The 17,699-nt window shown below is 41.2% G+C and overlaps 1 protein-coding gene across 1 annotated transcript in view; it reads left to right on the top strand.

Annotated features, from left to right (window-relative positions):
* The first annotated feature begins 4,120 nt into the window (after nt 1-4,120).
* The window catches only part of ADAMTS19 (ADAM metallopeptidase with thrombospondin type 1 motif 19), a 120,526-nt gene continuing 106,947 nt past the window's right edge, over nt 4,121-17,699 (top strand). Inside the window, exons 1-2 of the mRNA XM_071730577.1 lie at nt 4,121-4,577; nt 5,540-6,138. Coding sequence (XP_071586678.1) covers nt 4,493-4,577; nt 5,540-6,138 — 684 coding nt within the window. The 5' untranslated portion in view covers nt 4,121-4,492. The remainder of the gene's footprint in view (nt 4,578-5,539; nt 6,139-17,699) is intronic.

Genomic DNA, 17,699 nt, shown 5'->3' on the forward strand with positions numbered 1-17,699 from the left:
CTTGTTCTTTTAAGGTGTTTAAAAAATGAGAACTCTTTGTTGACCATTCTGGAATAGCCTTTTCCTCATAACTGATGAAGTAATAAATTAGCTTGCTAGATGGTTTCCAGTTTAGAAATCTGAGGGAGTTCTTCTTTGGGGGAGACTTCATCTTGGAAAGCTGTGTAGAACTCTGGTTCACAGAGAGCCTTGCTTTAATTTGACTAGAGTACTGTGGTCCCTTCCATGGTAAAGACCAAGCTTTCAAACTGCCAAAATTGCCAAGCATCTATTGTTTTCTAAAAAAAATGTCACCAAACTAAAAGGATGTAATAAAAATGTGGTGAAACTCTCTTCTGGTTAAATGGTGATTGTGTCAGACATTCTCTATAAATAGTATGTTGAAAATGTATTTTTACCTATATGTACAATTCACGAATTTCAATTTCAGAATGTGAACTCACAAAGTAACAACTGTGACATGAGTGTAAATTTAACTGAATTACCTAAACTTGACAGGATCACAAGAACTGGTGGCACAGCATAATAACATTGAGTTGCTATGAGCTTAGCATTTTTTTTTTTTTTTAGCTAATTTTTTTGCCCTTTAAGCCATTAAAAAAGTCACAATAATTTGATACTCATCTTGCTCCAGAGGTCATCTGACTGTACTATTAAGCTTCGATATAACTCTGAGATTTGCTCTGAAGACCTGCTAAAGAGAAGTTCTTCAAAGTGGTCTTAAATGCATACATTTTAAATATTCCCTTCATTTTGAACATGTAAATAACAATATAGAATTACAGACTAAGTATTCGGAGTCTGTGAGGTAATATGGAGTACAAATCCACTTTTCAGTTCAAGGGATAGGGAAAACAACATTTTCTAAAGTGGAAAAAAACTAATTTCATTTACACCTAAGTAGAGAAAAATTGCATTTGTTCAAATATATCTTGCAGTTAAAAGAAGAATATGCTTTTAAAAAACTTTCTCTAGGTGGAGATAACATTTGCAAAGCACCCTGGAATCAGGAAAATATGAGTTTCTGTTTCTAATCTCAATGGATATAGGATATGTGGCTTTAAGCAGGCACCATTCAAAACAGAATAGACTTTTCCCATTAATCTAGCATATTTTGTTAGGTTGTAAAAATTTAAACAAATGTACTCAAAGAATTAAAAAGCCCAATGATATCATCAATTATACACATACACACACACACATATATGTAGGGCATATGCACAAATAATTAACAACTGTTTTCCCATGAAGATTAAAGGTTTGGAACTTCTTTTGGGGTAACAATTACTTGATTAACAGTCTTTTATATATTGTAGAGCTGAAGCCATTTAAAATCAGGGCTTTTTACATATAAACTCAATAGTTTCTACAGTTAGATTATTAAAGAGAAAATATAAACCAAGGAAAGCCTCTGACTGATGGTGGTGTCTCTATTGCTAGAAGCTGACCTTCTGAACAGTATGATTTGTCCACAGTTCTCTTAATCTCCAGAGGTAAATCACTGAAACAGTGAAACAGTGTGAGATGAGGATAAAATTCTGTCCTTGATCACAAAAGGTAAGACAGTACCTGCAGCACAAATTTAAATAGAACCATCTTGGTGAAGTCGTGTGGAAGATGAAGAACAATGTCTATGCTTTCAAAAGACGGCTTGAAAAGTCTGTAAGTCACCAGTGACTGGGATCTTGACACTGAATAAATAAAAGAGAAATCAGCCTGTGGTGGGACCTGAAAGAGCTCTTGACCCAGTCAGCCCTTAAGGAACCAATGGCACAACTCTGTAAATTTAATATCAGGAAGGACTAAAAGAGCAGAAATTGCCAAATCTATTGATTTCAACATAATCAGGCTGATTTATTTCAGTCATTAGAACTGATGAGTACATGGTCTTTAATAATATTTTGTAAATTTTTTCTCATGTAAGTGAGGTGGTACGCATCATTGTTACTGTTTACAAATCAATACATTCTTTACTTTATGTATTTGTGATTCTGCATGAGTCCTTTAGGACAGAAGGTTTAGACCTTTCAGATAGGAAGCACTGTTTTAAGAATCTACTGGAGCAAACCAGTAGATTCTTTTATGTTTGTTTCTTTTAAGTTTGCTCTGTATTGAGTATGAAGACACTATTTCAATTTGCAGAAGGCACGGTGAATACTTGCCCAAATGCAGTATATTCTGTTTTGCAAGGAGTTTTTGTTGCTTTGTGATTAAGAAAATAATGCTTTTTGTACAGTACATGTGACTACAATATTACTCCCTCTGCAAAAGAATTGCAGTACAAAAGCAGTTTTATTCTTTCAATTCTTATCTAGACATAAGACTTGTTTGCACTGGTCTCACAGAAGTGAAAGTTACCTGTGGTGGGCTACAATACCACCTATCAATATAAACCCATGACCAGACTATTTCTTAGAACTAATGAACACCAGTAGGATCTCTGTTTTATAGTGTGTTTTCCACAAAGTTAAATGCAGAGAACTTCCTCCCGTGTTTTTACTGTAACTATTGAAATGGTAAAAGGAAAACATACAAGCTAAAGAAATTTGTTGCAGCTCTACCTTGACTTTAGCCTGCCCTATATTACTATGTCGGGGCTTATCTGAAATTTCCTCTTTTTTGGTTGCACATATTAAAATATTTCCCTGTTGACTTCTTACTGATTCTTTGCCCACTGAAATTTGTGTTGAAAAGGCCATATTCTGCTTACCTTGCTGACTGTATACTCTTTTCAGTAAGAGTATAGATGTGAATACGAGAAGCATAATTTGGTCCAAAGGGACTAACTTAACTTCAGCAGATTGAAAACAGTTGCACTAATTCACAGTTCTAAAATGAACAAATGTTCCATGTTGGTTTTCCTTATTCCTGCTGGTTTTCCATTTAGATTTTTTGAGTTCTAACTGTATGCACTTTGAGTGAAGATTTGCTTTATGCATTTCTGCATCTTGTCTATATATTCTGATTTTTTTTTCTTTAAATGAGAATTGGTATATAGTATTTGTACAGAAGTTTGTACCACACCGTCTAGAATTTCCTCATCACTGTTGTAAGGAGTCTTTTGGCTGGGGAAAGGCTGCAGTATTGCACCTATTAACTAGTTCCACTGTAAATTTGTATGTATGCTGTTACTTACCTGGTAAACAAGCTCCACTCTAGTGCATTTTTTAAGTTAATCTAATTATCAAGCAAACACTAGTTTGCAGTCTCCAGAAAACTTCCCTCTTCCTCAACTGTTAGATGTAAATCTGCCATCCTAAAAGTCACTCTGATTTTGCTTAGTGTAAGCTGGCTCAGATGAATAACAACAAAAAAGACCACTTTATGGTAACTTTCTTGCTATAAAGCCAAACGATAAAAATACTGTTCAGAGGTAGCTTAGAATATACACCCATGCAGTGTAGCTTTCCAGCAGCTATTTAACAGAGCGGTGAGAGAACAGCGCTTGGCTTCCGTGAATTCTAATTTGAGCCCTAATGCGTTTGATTTGCTTTTTTCTTTTATACTTTCTTTTTACGAAGAAAGAATCATTGCAACTCAGTAGTTAATTCTCAACAGCCCAGATGGCTTTCCTCTCCACGCTAGATTGCTATGAGATCCCCTAGTCATAGTAGTCATCTACATAGGTAAGCAGCATAAGCTACAAGAAATCAGGCTTTTGGATGTGTCTACCTCTGCAGCTCATGCTGTTGGATGTGCATTTAACGTATTTGCTCGACTCTTCATTTAATCATTCCTCTGCTGATAAGGGTTGGGGTGGAAAGCGATGGGTTTCCGTGGAGAGCTGCGTCGTGTAAGCAAAAGGACTTTACAATCAAAATACAAGAAAGAACCAGGCAGAAACGGTCAAGCTCCCGTCTTCACTCCCTGAATTCGAGGCAAAGGCTGTGCGGAGTACGCTGCCGGCCACGGTGCTGCGCGGAGCCCTTCCTGCCGTCGGGACCCAGGCGGCGTGTGCCCTGCAGTGCCGGTAGCGGCGGGCAGGATGCGAAGCGGAGCCTCCCGCGGGCCGGACTGCTGGCGTCACCACGTGCAGGCCAGATCGCGGCGCTGCTGCCGGGCCCGGGGAATAAAGGAAGCAGGGCCGTGCCGGGTGGGGGCGGGGCGGGGCCGGATGGGACAGGGCCCTGCGCGTCCCGCCCCGTGGGGGCGAGGTGCGGGCGAGGGCAGTGCGGTCGCCGCTGCTCGGGGGCAGCCGCCTGCCCGCTGCCGGGCTCTCTGTGAGCGCAGGGGCTGCCCTGCTGCCTGCCTGCCTGCTTCCCTCCCTCCCTCTCTCCCTCCTGCCCGCCCGCTCGCCGTGTGCCGCACACCGGAGCTGCCGCCGCTGCCCGCCCGCCCGCACGCCCGGCACGCGCGCTTTGCTCTCCTCTGCTGTTTCCCCGTGGGCGCCCAGGTGGCTGCGCGCCGCGGCGCTCCCTGCCCGGCCCGGCCCCGCTCGGCTCGGCACGGCCTTCCTTGTCCTGCCTGTCGGCGTCCCTCGGGCGCGGAGCCGATGGGGACGGGCGGGAGGATGCGCCTGAGCCGCGTCTGCTTCGTTTTTTACCAGCTGTGCGTGTTTTCAAGCGCGCTTGTTGCAGGTAAGTGCTTCCCTTCCGTGGGACTGAACCGAACCTCGGGGCGGTCAACGTCCCTGCCGGATGCCGGTAGCCCTTACCTGCCCGTTACTAAGGGCCTTAACAACTCCGGCCGTCCCCGGTAACCGATGGGTGTGAAGATGCATTGCAATGTGCTTCTCTGTACGAGCAAGTAATTTTCATATGCAGCCGGCATCTCAGCAGTGCTGTTTCTAGCTTGTGTAGGACGAATGTGTAAATAAAATTGCCTTATACCTCAGTCTGGTGGAGATTATCTGTACTCATACATTTATAATCATAAGGCTAGTATGATGGGGATTTATGTTTACATGTGATACGTGTGTGTATTATGCAGTCATTGCTAAAAATTTAATATAATTTAGTTTTATTATCATTATAGTCATGATACACCATGTGCATACGTTGGTCACTTTTATGTGTACTCACAAATGTGCAGCAGTGGGATATGTGTGCATTTGGATGCTCTTTTGCAGTCTTGCAAAGCATGCTGAGAATAAGTTTGCAATTTTCCAAAAATTTTCTTCTGTTTTTTCCTGCTAAAATAACTTTTTTTACCTGTATGGAAAAGTTGCCAGTTTGTCTAAATGTTGAAAGTTTCATGCAGCTTTTCTGGAGGTGGTGGTTGTGAAGAGGACTATCCCCAGCTAATGGTATAAACTCAACCTCTACCTGGCCTTAATGCCGTCTCTTCCTCAGTATTTACCAGGTCCCTGGTGCATCCTAAGCCATTGAAGAGGCACACAGATACCTAGCAACTGGCCCATCTGCCCTGTGTATGGACAGGGTGAAAGGGCCAAGTAAACCCCACTGTATTTTGGCTGGCATTCTTGGTGGGCTGAGAGCCAGAAGTGTGTCTTGGAGAGGGCGGAGGGTAGGTTTCTGGCAGGTGCTGTGTGTTTCATGTAAACACAACTCATTTAAATCATCTTCTTGCCTTCCTGCAGGTCTCCATGCTTCTGAACAAACAGAGGAATGGGAGATCATCTTCCCTTCACTGTGGAGCAGAGGCCAGCAGGAACCAGTGAGTGGCAGCAGTAGTGGCTGCAATGTTGACCCCAGCTGTGGGAAACGGAGCAGCTCCCTCAGTGCCTCTGTGACACTCAGCCCAGGGGCTGGCAGTTCCAGGGAGGTGCGTTCGGCGTCCTCCATGGAGGGACAGGCACAGGCTTTGGAGGAGGCAGCAGAGGAAGAGAATACTGAAGATGACTACGAGTCTCAAGATTTTTACCACTGGTCCCCCGTGTCTCAGGGGTCTGGCGCTGCCTCTCAGTTGTCACCACCGTCACCACCCCCACTGCCTCCGGCAGAGGATGGAGATGAGGTGCTTCTGAGGATCCCAGCTTTTGCTCAGGATTTCTACCTGCTGCTCAAGAGGGACAGCCGCTTCCTGGCTCCTAGCTTTGCTGTGGAGGAGCGGCTCAGGGGTGAGGACAAAAGCCCACCTGGTACTGTGCAGTTGCAACCTGAGAGAGCTTGTTTCTACAGTGGAGCTGTCCTTCGCTACCCAGGCTCCTTCGCTTCCTTCAGTACCTGTGGTGGATTGGTAAGATGACCTCACATGCTCCATTTAAGTATCAGCTTAATTTACAGCTTTTCATTCCCATTGCTTTCCTGATGTCTTCCTTCTGTCAAAGCCTCTCAGGTCCTACCTCTGTACTTATCTTTATTTTTAACAATTTTTCCATTCATAATTTTATTATCACAGAATCACAGAATGCCAGGGGTTGGAAGGGACCTCTGAAGATCATCAAGTCCAACCCCCCTGCTACAGCAGGACAAAACTAGGGCAGGGCACTCAGAAATGTGTCCAGATGGGTCTTGAAAATCTCCAGAGAAGGAGACTCCACAACTTCTCTGGGTAGCCTGGTCCAGGGCCCTGTAACCCTTAAAGAAAGAGCTGGAATTTCCTATGCTTTATCCTGAATCCATTGCCCCTTGTCATATTACAGGGCACAAGTGAGAACAGGTTGTCCCTTCCTTCTTGATGTCCAGCCCTCATATATGTCACTTCTTCTCTCCAGACTAAAAAGCCCCAGGTTTCTCAGCCTTTCTTCATAAGGCAGGTGTCCCAGTTCCTTAATAATCGTTGTAGCGCTCCATTGTACTCTCTCAAGTAAATCCCTGTCCCTCTTGAACTGGGGAGCCCTGAACTGGATACAGTACTCTAGGTGAGGTCTCACTAGGGCAGAGTAGAGGGAGAGAAGAACCTCCCTTGCTCTGCTGGGCACACTCTTCCTAATCCACCTGAGGATACCATTGGTGTTCTTGTCCACAAGGGCACAGTGCTGTCCATGGATACTTTGTCCACCAGGACTCCAAGGTCCTCTCTGACAGATTACCTCCTAATCTGTACTGGGCCATTTTGTTATTCCTTCCCAGGTGCAGGACTTTGCACTTGTTCTTGTTCAACCTCATCAGGTTCCCCTTGGCCTCGCTCTCCAGTCTGTCCAAGTCTTGCTGAATGGTCACACGGCTTTCAGGTGAATGAGCCAGTCCTCCCAGTTTAGTTTTGTGTCATTCTCACTTGCTGAGAAGACACTGTCCCATGATCAAGGTCATTGATAAAGATGCTGAACAGGATTGGACCCAGCACTGATCCTTAGGGGACTCCATTAATCACATGTCTCCAGCTGTTCTCTGCACCATTGGTCACCAGTCTTTGGGCTCTATTATGTAGCCAGTTCTTAATCTACCTCACTGTCCATTCTTCTATCCCACATTTTCTGAGCTTTCTCACGACTCAGAATTGTTCTCAAATCCTACTTCTGCCTTTATCCTGTAAAATTTGGTGTTCTTTGTCCCATTTCCAGATACGCTTTTGTCTCACAGTTCTGTAACTTTCTTTTTTGGATCTCCTTTTTATGCTATTCTTTTTTTCAATTTCTCTCATCCCCATCCCTAATTTTACCTTGTTCTTCAATGCATGCCTGTAATTAGTTTACTGTGCTCACTGTCTTTTCTTTCCCCTATATAATCATCTCTCCTCTAGCCCATCTGAAATACGTTTGTTCTTCGTTCTCATCTTTATTCTAACGTTATCTTCCTGATCTGTGTTATCTTCCTAGCCTCTACATCTCTGTTTTCAGACTGTTCTGTCTTTCTGACTTCTACCAGTATTTTAGCCTGCATTCTCATCTTCATGTTCCTTTTCTTTCATTCATAGAATCACAGAAAGTTAGAGGTTGGAAGGGACCATGAAGTATCATCTAGTCCAGCCCCCCTGCCAAAGCAGGGCCACCTACAGCAGGTCATACAGGAACATGTTCAGGTGGCTTTTGAATGTCTCTAGGGAAGGAGACTCCAAGGGAAGGATTCCCTTGGATTCCACTGGCCTTTTTTCTCTGCCTCACAACTTCCCACATGTGGCAAATGGATCTGAGACTCCATACCCTTCTTTCAGTTCCTCCACAGAAGTATGCGATGAGTTTGTTCCCAGCAGAAACGCTAGTACAGACAGACCTTTTGGATTATTATTATTATTATTATGTTATTATTTCTGTGGCATACCTCCTGTATTAAAAAAAAAAATAATCACCTGCTATAATTTCTGCTGGATCAGCTGTAATTTTTTACCAGATAAAGACCAGAATTGAGCATGCTGACAAGAGTGGTGATTCAGTAAGCTTCAGTCCCAGGGTAATTGGGAGTGGGTGGAAAGACTAGAATGCAGCTGACGTGATATAAAATGCTGGCAGGATTTGAAACACAAACCATTATTACTACTAGTATTCTGATTTTTGGCCTTTATATAGCATCATAAGTGCACATGCCTGCAACATTTTACAGAATATGGAATACAAACAATAATAGCAATTGAGTGAGCGAACATCAACATGAACCTGTTTTCTTTGTCTCTAGACAAATGAAAATCACCACAGCCACATGATCGAAGTCTTTTGTATTTCTTTCTGAATTTGAACATCTAAATTGTGTCATTGTTGATTCATGAAATTATCCCTGCCTGGTTTTTATTTGCATGGATCACAAGCGAAACTTGTGATCAAGTTTCATGGATCATAAGTGGGACTTAAAAAGTGGACTTACTCAAAAGTCAAACCCATACTATGAAGTAGACACCAAACAAAATACTTGCCTTCCCTCCTGCAAAGTGAATCAGCTGTTTCACACAATTCTTTAAGTTGTTGGCATTAAATTATTTATGTTTTGGCATATTTTCCAAACATGGTAACAGAAAATGTGGAGAAAAATACTGTAAATCAACTGAAGGTGGTTTGAAAGCAATGAGAGATTTTTTTATCTGCTGGAGAAGCATTTGACTTTTCTGCTCTTTGTTAAGAATTTTACTTCCGTCTGTTGGTAAAATCAGGTTAGTAAAGATCTTTGGAAAGAAATTGGTTGAGATATTTATCACAAATGTCTGCTCAGGAGTGATGTACATTATTGCAACTGACTTTATGATAAATTGAAATTCGTTGTTTAACTATTCTCCAGTTCCCTAGGAGCCCCATTAGTAATTTCTGAAGCAGTCAGACTTTTCCTAGGAATATCAACTTACTTCCAGCTTACTGGCTGTCTTAGCATCCATATATTCAGAACGTTCTCCATTCAGAAGGCTTCAGCTGGAATCTAAACTATCCTATAGTATCCAAGTAAAACTGGAAACTTTTGTTGGTATTGACTGGTCTTACGATCCTCGACTGCATGGCCTTGTTTGAAATGAAATAGTTAGGCAGCTGTATCAGGCACATAGTTAAAAAAAAGCAGGTGTTATTATACCAGTGTATAACAGATCTTAAGTTACTTGTCATTCTTTGTTCAGTAATTTCTTGGGCTCTATGACATACGTAACTTGATCTGTTTCCATGAGTCTAGAAAGATCATCATACATATATTGCGTATTCCACCCTGTTTTTTCTAGGCCTTGCCCCGCAAAAAGAGCCAAGAGATATTTCAAACTACAGTTAGTCTTCTAAAATGAAAAAATTAATTGAAACTTGAACCTACAAATATTTTATTGCAGTTACCTCAATTGCAATTTATTTTTGCATTTTAAAGATGAAGAAATTTCAGAAAAATATGGTATGAATGTTTTAGATACATGCTCATTTCAAAGCCTTGCAGATTTTAGGTTATAATTATTAGGCTGCATACACTTAGGAAAGCTGGTAGGCAGCTTAGATTCCACTCTGCAATCTGTATTTTTAGTGTGAAATACAGCATCTCTGTCAAACAGCAAGACTTCCACCATTCTGCTGTCTAGATAGTAGACTTGTAGTGAATCTCTTTATTCACTGGGGAATGTAACTGCAATCTGACAGACAGCAGTGATTTTGCCACAGAGGGGGATGGGCGGAAAAGTGTAAAGGCCAAAAGAAAAGGTTGGCCATCATATGCAGGGGCATGTGTAATCATTTGTAATGTATGGCAGTACAGATATGTGGCTACTGCCATCATAGGGCTGGTTTTGTCAAAAGATACCAGGTCATTAATGAAATTTTAAAAAGGCCTTGAAGGAAATAGTTGTGCTATCCAAGTTTGGATATTGGCTTTGGTTGCACCTTCTAAAGGCACAAAGAAACCTGATGTGCTAGTGACATTCAGGAAACTGAAAAAATATCTGTGTAGGAGTTTTACCTGCTTCTTCTATAGGCATAAAGACAATAATTTTGTTACAGATGGCAGGTAGAAATGCATGGACTGTCTAGAAACTCCATCAGTGTGGCCTTGGTGTAATCTCAAAGCTCACATGATCAGTAACAACGGCCATATTCAACCCCTTGGTAAAACTCTTCTGGGTTCTTATATCCTTCTGTAGTTCAGTAGTATCTCTGAGTGTGTTTTGTGATTCTGCACTGCTTCTGCAAGAATGTTAATAAGAAGAGTTTGCCAAGACTTCTCCACCTGTGATGCTTACTGCTTGCTTGCTCATTGATGGTCAAATAGCAGGATGTAAGCAGTCTTACTGATGGCAGTGTGATGTGTTGAGACTGAAAGTGATGTGTTGCAGAGATGGATCGTTAATTATTTAAATGGCCTTTTATATTGCTTGCTTTTATTTTGCCTTAGTATTTCAAATAAGAAAAAAAAAGCCTGTCAAATGTTGCTGAGCAGTTTTACTTGTAACTAATAATATATATGTTAGAAATGCTAGTGCTTTTATACTACGCTGCAGGGCAAATTTACTGTGGATTTAAGATTAAGAAATATGGTTACTGGTTCTTTACCAATGATCTGCTCTGCTGCTCAGTACTGAGTTGCTTTGAGTAGTTCTCTATGGCTGTTGGTGACAGGCAAGGGTTTCCTCAATGTTTCTTTTACTTTTTAAATGAAGCTGTGTGCAATAAATAGAGAACAGCTAGATAGAGAAAGGACTTGAATGTCTTCATAGACCTAAAGCAATGGGATATGTTTAGATTGTTAGGAAGTGCAGAGAGGAGGAAATGTATGCACAGAGTATGGAGAGGAGAATGAAGCTCTATACAGCTGTGCTGTTCATTGTGGCACTTAGCAACTTGTCTAAAAGAACGTGTGTGGAGATCTGCCTAAGCAGACAAGATTGCCAGTTGATGTAATTCACTGTAGAGCAGCTTCAAAATTTGTATGTGTGCCTCTGTATTTTTCGGGGTGTGAAATAGTCAGTAGTATATTTATAGTTACTGAAATCTCTGAGGAGTCAGTGCCAAATACTATTTGCAGTGAAAATTAACATTCCTTTTCCCAGCAACTAGAGCATGAGCATGTCTTAATACATCTCCAGTCCAGGGAAGAACTTTCTCTAGAGAATTGTGTTGTGCATTTATTAGGCCTCATTGCCATCAACAAGCAGGTGTATAAAAATATGATCAAAAGTTTGTATGCAGATAGTTGCAGATTTTCTCCAGCTGTTAAAAATACATTTAAAAAGCATTGTCCAAAGCAATGCTGCCAGCATCAGCAAAATAATGGATGTCAGTAATTCTCTGTTTGGTTCTGAGGTACAGAGAGGTGCTAAATATCATTGGACAACAGCATTTTAACTAATACTTCCAATGATAATGTCCTACTTTCACAATAAAACTGAAATAAATTATGATAAGGAAAAAACTATGTGCCTTCTTTGGCTAATGTAAAGTTTGTATGGTACTTCAGTGTCACTGTTTAATGCTGGGCCAGCAATTAATTGAATGACGGATGTACTCTATGGATTCCCCCTCCCCTTCCTGATGAAGAAAGAGGAGTAAATAAGGGAGGACAGTTATGGGTTGGAAACTAAACTACAGGGCATTAATGAAACAGTAATGATAAAAAAGGAAAAAGTATTACATATATACAAGTATACATGAAAATAATCCCATGTTGCTCCTCGCCTTCTGTGCAATAACACATCACCACTGAGGCTGCAGGGCAGCACTGGAAAAGTGCCAGTGTGGGCTCCAGGAGTCAGGAGCACTTAGGAGCTGGAGGCAGGAACACACTAATTCAGGATGTCAGGGATTGGGACCATAGGCAGACAAATGGAGAGAATCCTCCCAGGATGCTGGAAGGAAGGAAGGAAGGAAGGAAGGAAGGAAGGAAGGAAGGAAGGAAGGAAGGAAGGAAGGAAGGAAGGAAGGAAGGAAGGAAGGAAGGAAGGAAGGAAGGAAGGGAGGGAGGGAGGGAGGCAGGGAGGGAGGGAGGGAGGGAGGAAGGAAGGAAGGAAGGAAGGAAGGAAGGAAGGAAGGAAGGAAGGAAGGAAGGAAGGAAGGAAGGAAGGAAGGAAGGAAGGAAGGAAGGAAGGAAGGAAGGAAGGAAGGAAGGAAGGAAGGAAGGAAGGAAGGAAGGAAGGAAGGAAGGAAGGAAGGAAGGAAGGAAGGGAGGAAGGGAGGGAGGCAGGGAGGCAGGGAGGCAGGAAGGAAGGGAGGAAGGGAGGAAGGGAGGAAGGGAGAAAGGGAGGGAGGAAGGAAGGAAGGAAGGAAGGAAGGAAGGAAGGAAGGAAGGAAGGAAGGAAGGAAGGAAGGAAGGAAGGAAGGAAGGAAGGAAGGAAGGAAGGAAGGAAGGAAGGAAGGAAAGGTCTTCATCCTCATAAGGGAGGGAAGGGAGGGAGGGAGGGAGGGAGGGAAGGGAGGGAAGGAAAGGTCTTCATCCTCATAATTCCTCAAATTGATACTTAGCTTAACTTGTATCGGATGGAATACTCCATTTGGTCAATTTTGGTCACCTGTCTTGGGACCCCTTTGCAGGTGGGACCCCTTTACTCCCTTTCTCTCTTCGGAGCTTAAGATGTTCCTCAGAACCGAGAAGTGTCTTTGGTTCTCCATAGAATTCTCTAGCAGTAACTATAAACGTCAAGCACTATCAGTCCTAGAAGCAGGCACTGACTGAGAAACTTGCTGTTAATTTCAGCAGGGACAGCTACTTAGAAGAGACTTAACTGAAAGCAGAATGACAAGATAGAAAATTAGCTTTATCCTGGCCCAAACCAGGACGCTTGGTAAGATTTGACAAAAAAAACACCTTTACAGGAAGTGTATGATTTTTTTATTTCTGACACAAACTGTGTTTTGAAGATTAGCACTATTAATCCATCATGTGTCATTCCCTTAATTTTAGTTTAAAATATTTTAGATTTTTTAGGCTATTCTTAAGTCATATGATCCTTTAATTCAGGGCACATAATAGAACTTCTACAAAACTGGAATATTTGTACTGAAGATAGTCTGACTCTAGAAGTTGTCTTATAACAAGCAGAATGAAATTATATTAGAACAGTAGTGATAAAATAAAGTATTGCAAAAAAATATTGCAAAAGTTCTGCACACAGTCACTTTTGAGGACATTTGTTTTGACATCCTTCTTCATAGAGAAGCATTGTAACCACAGTGTTTGAACATTTTTATGTGGAAAAACTCCCAATAGATTTCAGTTACACTTCCTAGACTTCCTACTACACTTTCAATGAGAGTAATGTCTGACATGGCAAGTATACTTGAATTTTTGGGCAGCTTGGACAGTTTTAAAGAGCTGTGCTGAACTTCTACCTTTTGGCTGTACAGCTTTCTTCCAGTGGCAGTGCAATACTTAACCTGCTGCTGCTCCTTTCCTGGCATAAGCTGAGACTGATCTGGAATGCATAGATTGTGTACATTGGGTGAGAGTTGTGAGCCCTGGCATTTTTTGGTGCAATGCACATGAAAAGTGAATCTTTGCTTTTGTGAACATCCCTGCTTTTGTGGGACTCTTAGAGTAGGTGGTCAGGAGCAACTCGTGGCCTTCATAAATTGCCCTGGAAAGCTGTGCTATTACTGATAGTGAGCTCTTGGTGTAAGGTTCTGAGACTTCTTAACAGATTTCTTGGGTTCAGTCAGGCTGGACAGTGCCTACACCACTATACTTTCTGAAGCATATAGTACCAGCATACAAGCTTGATATGGGTTAAATACCAAGACTCTTTAAAGAAAAAAAAATAGTACCCCTGTCTCCCCACTTCAGTGATATTGCAGTTACACATCTGTATTGAATAACTTTCATAGCAGATGCTTTTCAAAAAGAAACTGGAAAAAATTACTGCTTCTTTTGTGCTGAGATTAAGTATTAGGAAACAAAGGTTACCAACAATTTTTCATGAAAGGAGGAAGAAAATAAGATTGTTAGCAATATTCATGATCCCATTGAGGCACAGACACTAAAGTTTGACATTGTAGAAGAAGATTATGACATAAATAGTATTATCCTTAGAGGCTTCAGGGATGAAGTACACACTCCTTCCTCCTGTACACCCAGCCTCCTGGGATCTTTAAATGAAAGAGAGCACATGAAAGTATGTGTTTAGATGCACTCTGTTTAATTCTTAGGGACTAAGAAAGAAAGATGAGATGAATCACAGTTTTTTTTGAGACTCTTTCAGATACATTTTAGAACAGTAGAGTAATTTCTTAACACAGTCTGCCTGCTGCTACATTGCAAGTTTGTTAAGTTAAACTTTGTTGAAAGTTTTTTGCCAACTGAGGATGTCAATTAAACTTGGACACCAGAGTGAAAAGAGTAATGTGTTTTACTGTTGCTAACCAAATAATACAACCAAATAAAACAAAAAGCATGCAATAAGAAAAATACAGAACAAAACACATTAAGTAGGGGCTAATGCATCTTCCTCCAGAACATGCTTATCTGATGGGTTTTTTTAAATCTCTGTATTAAAATTCTTGTATTATAATCTCACTTTGAACATCTAATGAAGCACAACTGAAAACACAATGAATAAGAGAAAATTAAAATCAAGAAAGTTACTGCAGCAGTTGGAATAACCAGCATGTATGTACAAGCAAACATTACTTCATCCTACCTCATCAGCCAAGTCAGTTCCAAACAGAACTACTAAATATGTTTGGTTTTTTGTTTTTGGTTTTTTTGTTTGTTACTTGTTTTGGGTTTTTTGTTGTTGCTTTGTTTTTTATAAAGAAAGGGGGTACTGAATATGATCACTTCAAATGTTTAACCAGTATCATGAGGAACCATAATCCAGTGAAGTGCTGCGTTCTGTGCTAAAGGACTAAACCCTTTTTTTTCTCCATTTTTCTTCTTGAGCTGTGATGCTGCTGTTAGTTGCTATTAATATTTGTCTTTCTGGATGAAACATCATTTGGTTGTATTTTTCTTTTGTGTATCTGAGAACTTTTGCTAAATGAAGGGTAACTTTTAACCATAGGAACAGTGATGTTGCTGTTTAGAAAAATCAGTTTAGAAAATCAGTTTTGATTAAAACTTAGATTCCATTTGAACTATAATGATGTGTGTTTCCTTCAGTATTAAATACTATGGCATAGTATGTGAGATGCTGGACTAAGATGACTCAGATCATGTGGTAATGATTCCTTTCTTCTAAGAACTATTCTGTAATCATGTAATCACTTAATCTTAAGAAAGGTTTCATTTTGTGATTCCAATCCTGTTTATAATGGCCTGCTGTTTTCCTAAACTTTTTAGTTTCAGTATAAATACTTCCTTTGAAATATATTTCCAAGCCATAATTAGAAATTAGAAATATGCTATGTCCAGAGTAGCTTTATATGGACAGAAAAGCCACTGCCATCATATTACAAAAGTCATGGCAGTCTGGTGAAGTACCTGCTGACTGGAAAAGGGGAAATAAAACCCTGTTTTCAAAAATGGAAAAAAAAGAAGATCCAGAGAACGACAGGCCATTCAGTCTCACCTCTGTGCCTGGCAAGATCATGGAGCAGATCCTCCTGAAGGCTCTGATAAGGCAAGCAGATAACAAAGGGGTGATTGGTGATAGCCAACAGGGCTTCACTAAGAGCAAGTCCTGCCTGACTAATTTGGTGGCCTTCTACAGTGGGGTCACAGCCTTGGTAGAGAAAGGCAGAGCAACAGACATCATCTTACCTGGACTTCTGTAAAGCATTTGACAGTGTCCTGCACAACATTCTGATCTCTAAACTGGAACAATATGGATTCGATAGATGGACCATTTGTTGGATAAGGAACTGGCTGGATGGCCACACCCAAGGAGTTGTGATCGATGGCTCAGTGTCCAAGTGGAGCTGTGTCATGAGTGGTGTTCCTCCAGGGTCAGAACTCAGACCACTGCTGTTTAACATCTTTATCAGCAACATAGACAGTGGAATTGAATGCGCTCTCAGCTAATGACACCAAACTGTGTGGTGAAGTCAACACACTGGAGGGAATGGATGGATACCATCCAGAGGGACCTTTGACAGGCTTGTGAAGTGGACTTGTGCAAACTGCATGAATTTCAACAAGGCCAACTGCAAGGTTCTGCACCTGAGTCAAGGCAATCTCAGGCACAAATACAGGTTGGGAAGAGACAAGATTAAGAGCAGACCTGAGGAGAAGAACTTAGGGGGGGTGGTGGACCAGAAGCTTAACATGACCTGACAGTGTGTGCACTTGTATCCCAAAAAGCCAACTGTGTCCTGGGCTGCATCTGTGTCCAGTTCTGGAGTCCCCAGTGTAAGAAAGACATAGTGTCCTTGAATGAGTCCAGAGGAGAGCCACTAAAATGATCAGAGGGTTGGAGCACCTCATCTCTGAAAACAGGCTGAGGAAGTTGGGGTTATTCATCTTTGAGAAGAGGAGGTTCTGAGGTCACCTTATAGCAACCATCCACTATCTCAAGGGGGCCTCCAAGAAAGCTGGGGTAGGGCTTTTTACACAGGTGTGCAGTGACAGGACAAGGGGAAATGGTTTAAAACTTGAAGAGGGAAGATTTAGGTTAGACATTCTTCCTGTGAGGTCTGTGAGACACTGGAACAGGTTGCCCAAGGAATTTGTGGCTGCCCCTTCCCTGGAAGTGTTCAAGGACAGGTTGGATGGGGCCTTGAGCAACCTGGTCTAGTGGTATCCCTGCCCGTGCAGGGAGATTGGAACTAGATAATCCTTAAGGGCCCTTCCAACCCTATCCATTCTGTGATTTAAAAAAAAAAACTGGGACTTGACATCTCTGCCCACCATAATTAGTAAGTATAAAATTATCAAGGTTATTTTGCAAGATAGAAAAATGAGTTGGTAAATCAGAAAAACTGAGTAAGCCCATGAGTTAGTAATGTTTTTGCATTAATTAAATTAGTAAAGCTTACACAGCAGTGTACTAGCAACGGTGTAAATGTGCTGAGCACATATATGTGTGTGTTATATTGCATATCCAGCAGTAGTTGATGAAACTTTTATAAACCAATAGCTCAAAATATCTATATTAAATTTTAAATCAGATGTACACCACTTGTGCATTAGCAGTTAGTTAACCTTGTGTTGTTAACCTGTCATTGTCTGAGCATCTGGTCTTCTTGGTTATTTCTGTTGCTTCTAATAATGGCATAAAAAAGCAAAGTCATATTATCTGGAGGGGAAAGAGTGAAGAGCATGTATAGTTTTAATTGTTGAACAATATATTGAGAATGGTAAATCGATATCATAACATCAGTTGCTATTAATACAAACATCTGCACGTAAGTGAATAGAAGCAAAAAAATTTTGGAAGCCTGTACTGTCATTTATTTTCTTGGGTCTACCAGTACTTCAGTCAGAATTATTTTTTTTAATGAGTTTTGCATTCAAAAATAGAAAAATGTGCCCCAAACTGACTTATGAAGTGATTTGTTTTCTGTGTTTATCCTCCACCTGTTGCATATGCTTCTTCTATGAGTT

The sequence above is a fragment of the Heliangelus exortis genome, chromosome Z (assembly GCF_036169615.1).
Source record: "Heliangelus exortis chromosome Z, bHelExo1.hap1, whole genome shotgun sequence".
Lineage (NCBI taxonomy): Eukaryota > Metazoa > Chordata > Aves > Apodiformes > Trochilidae > Heliangelus > Heliangelus exortis.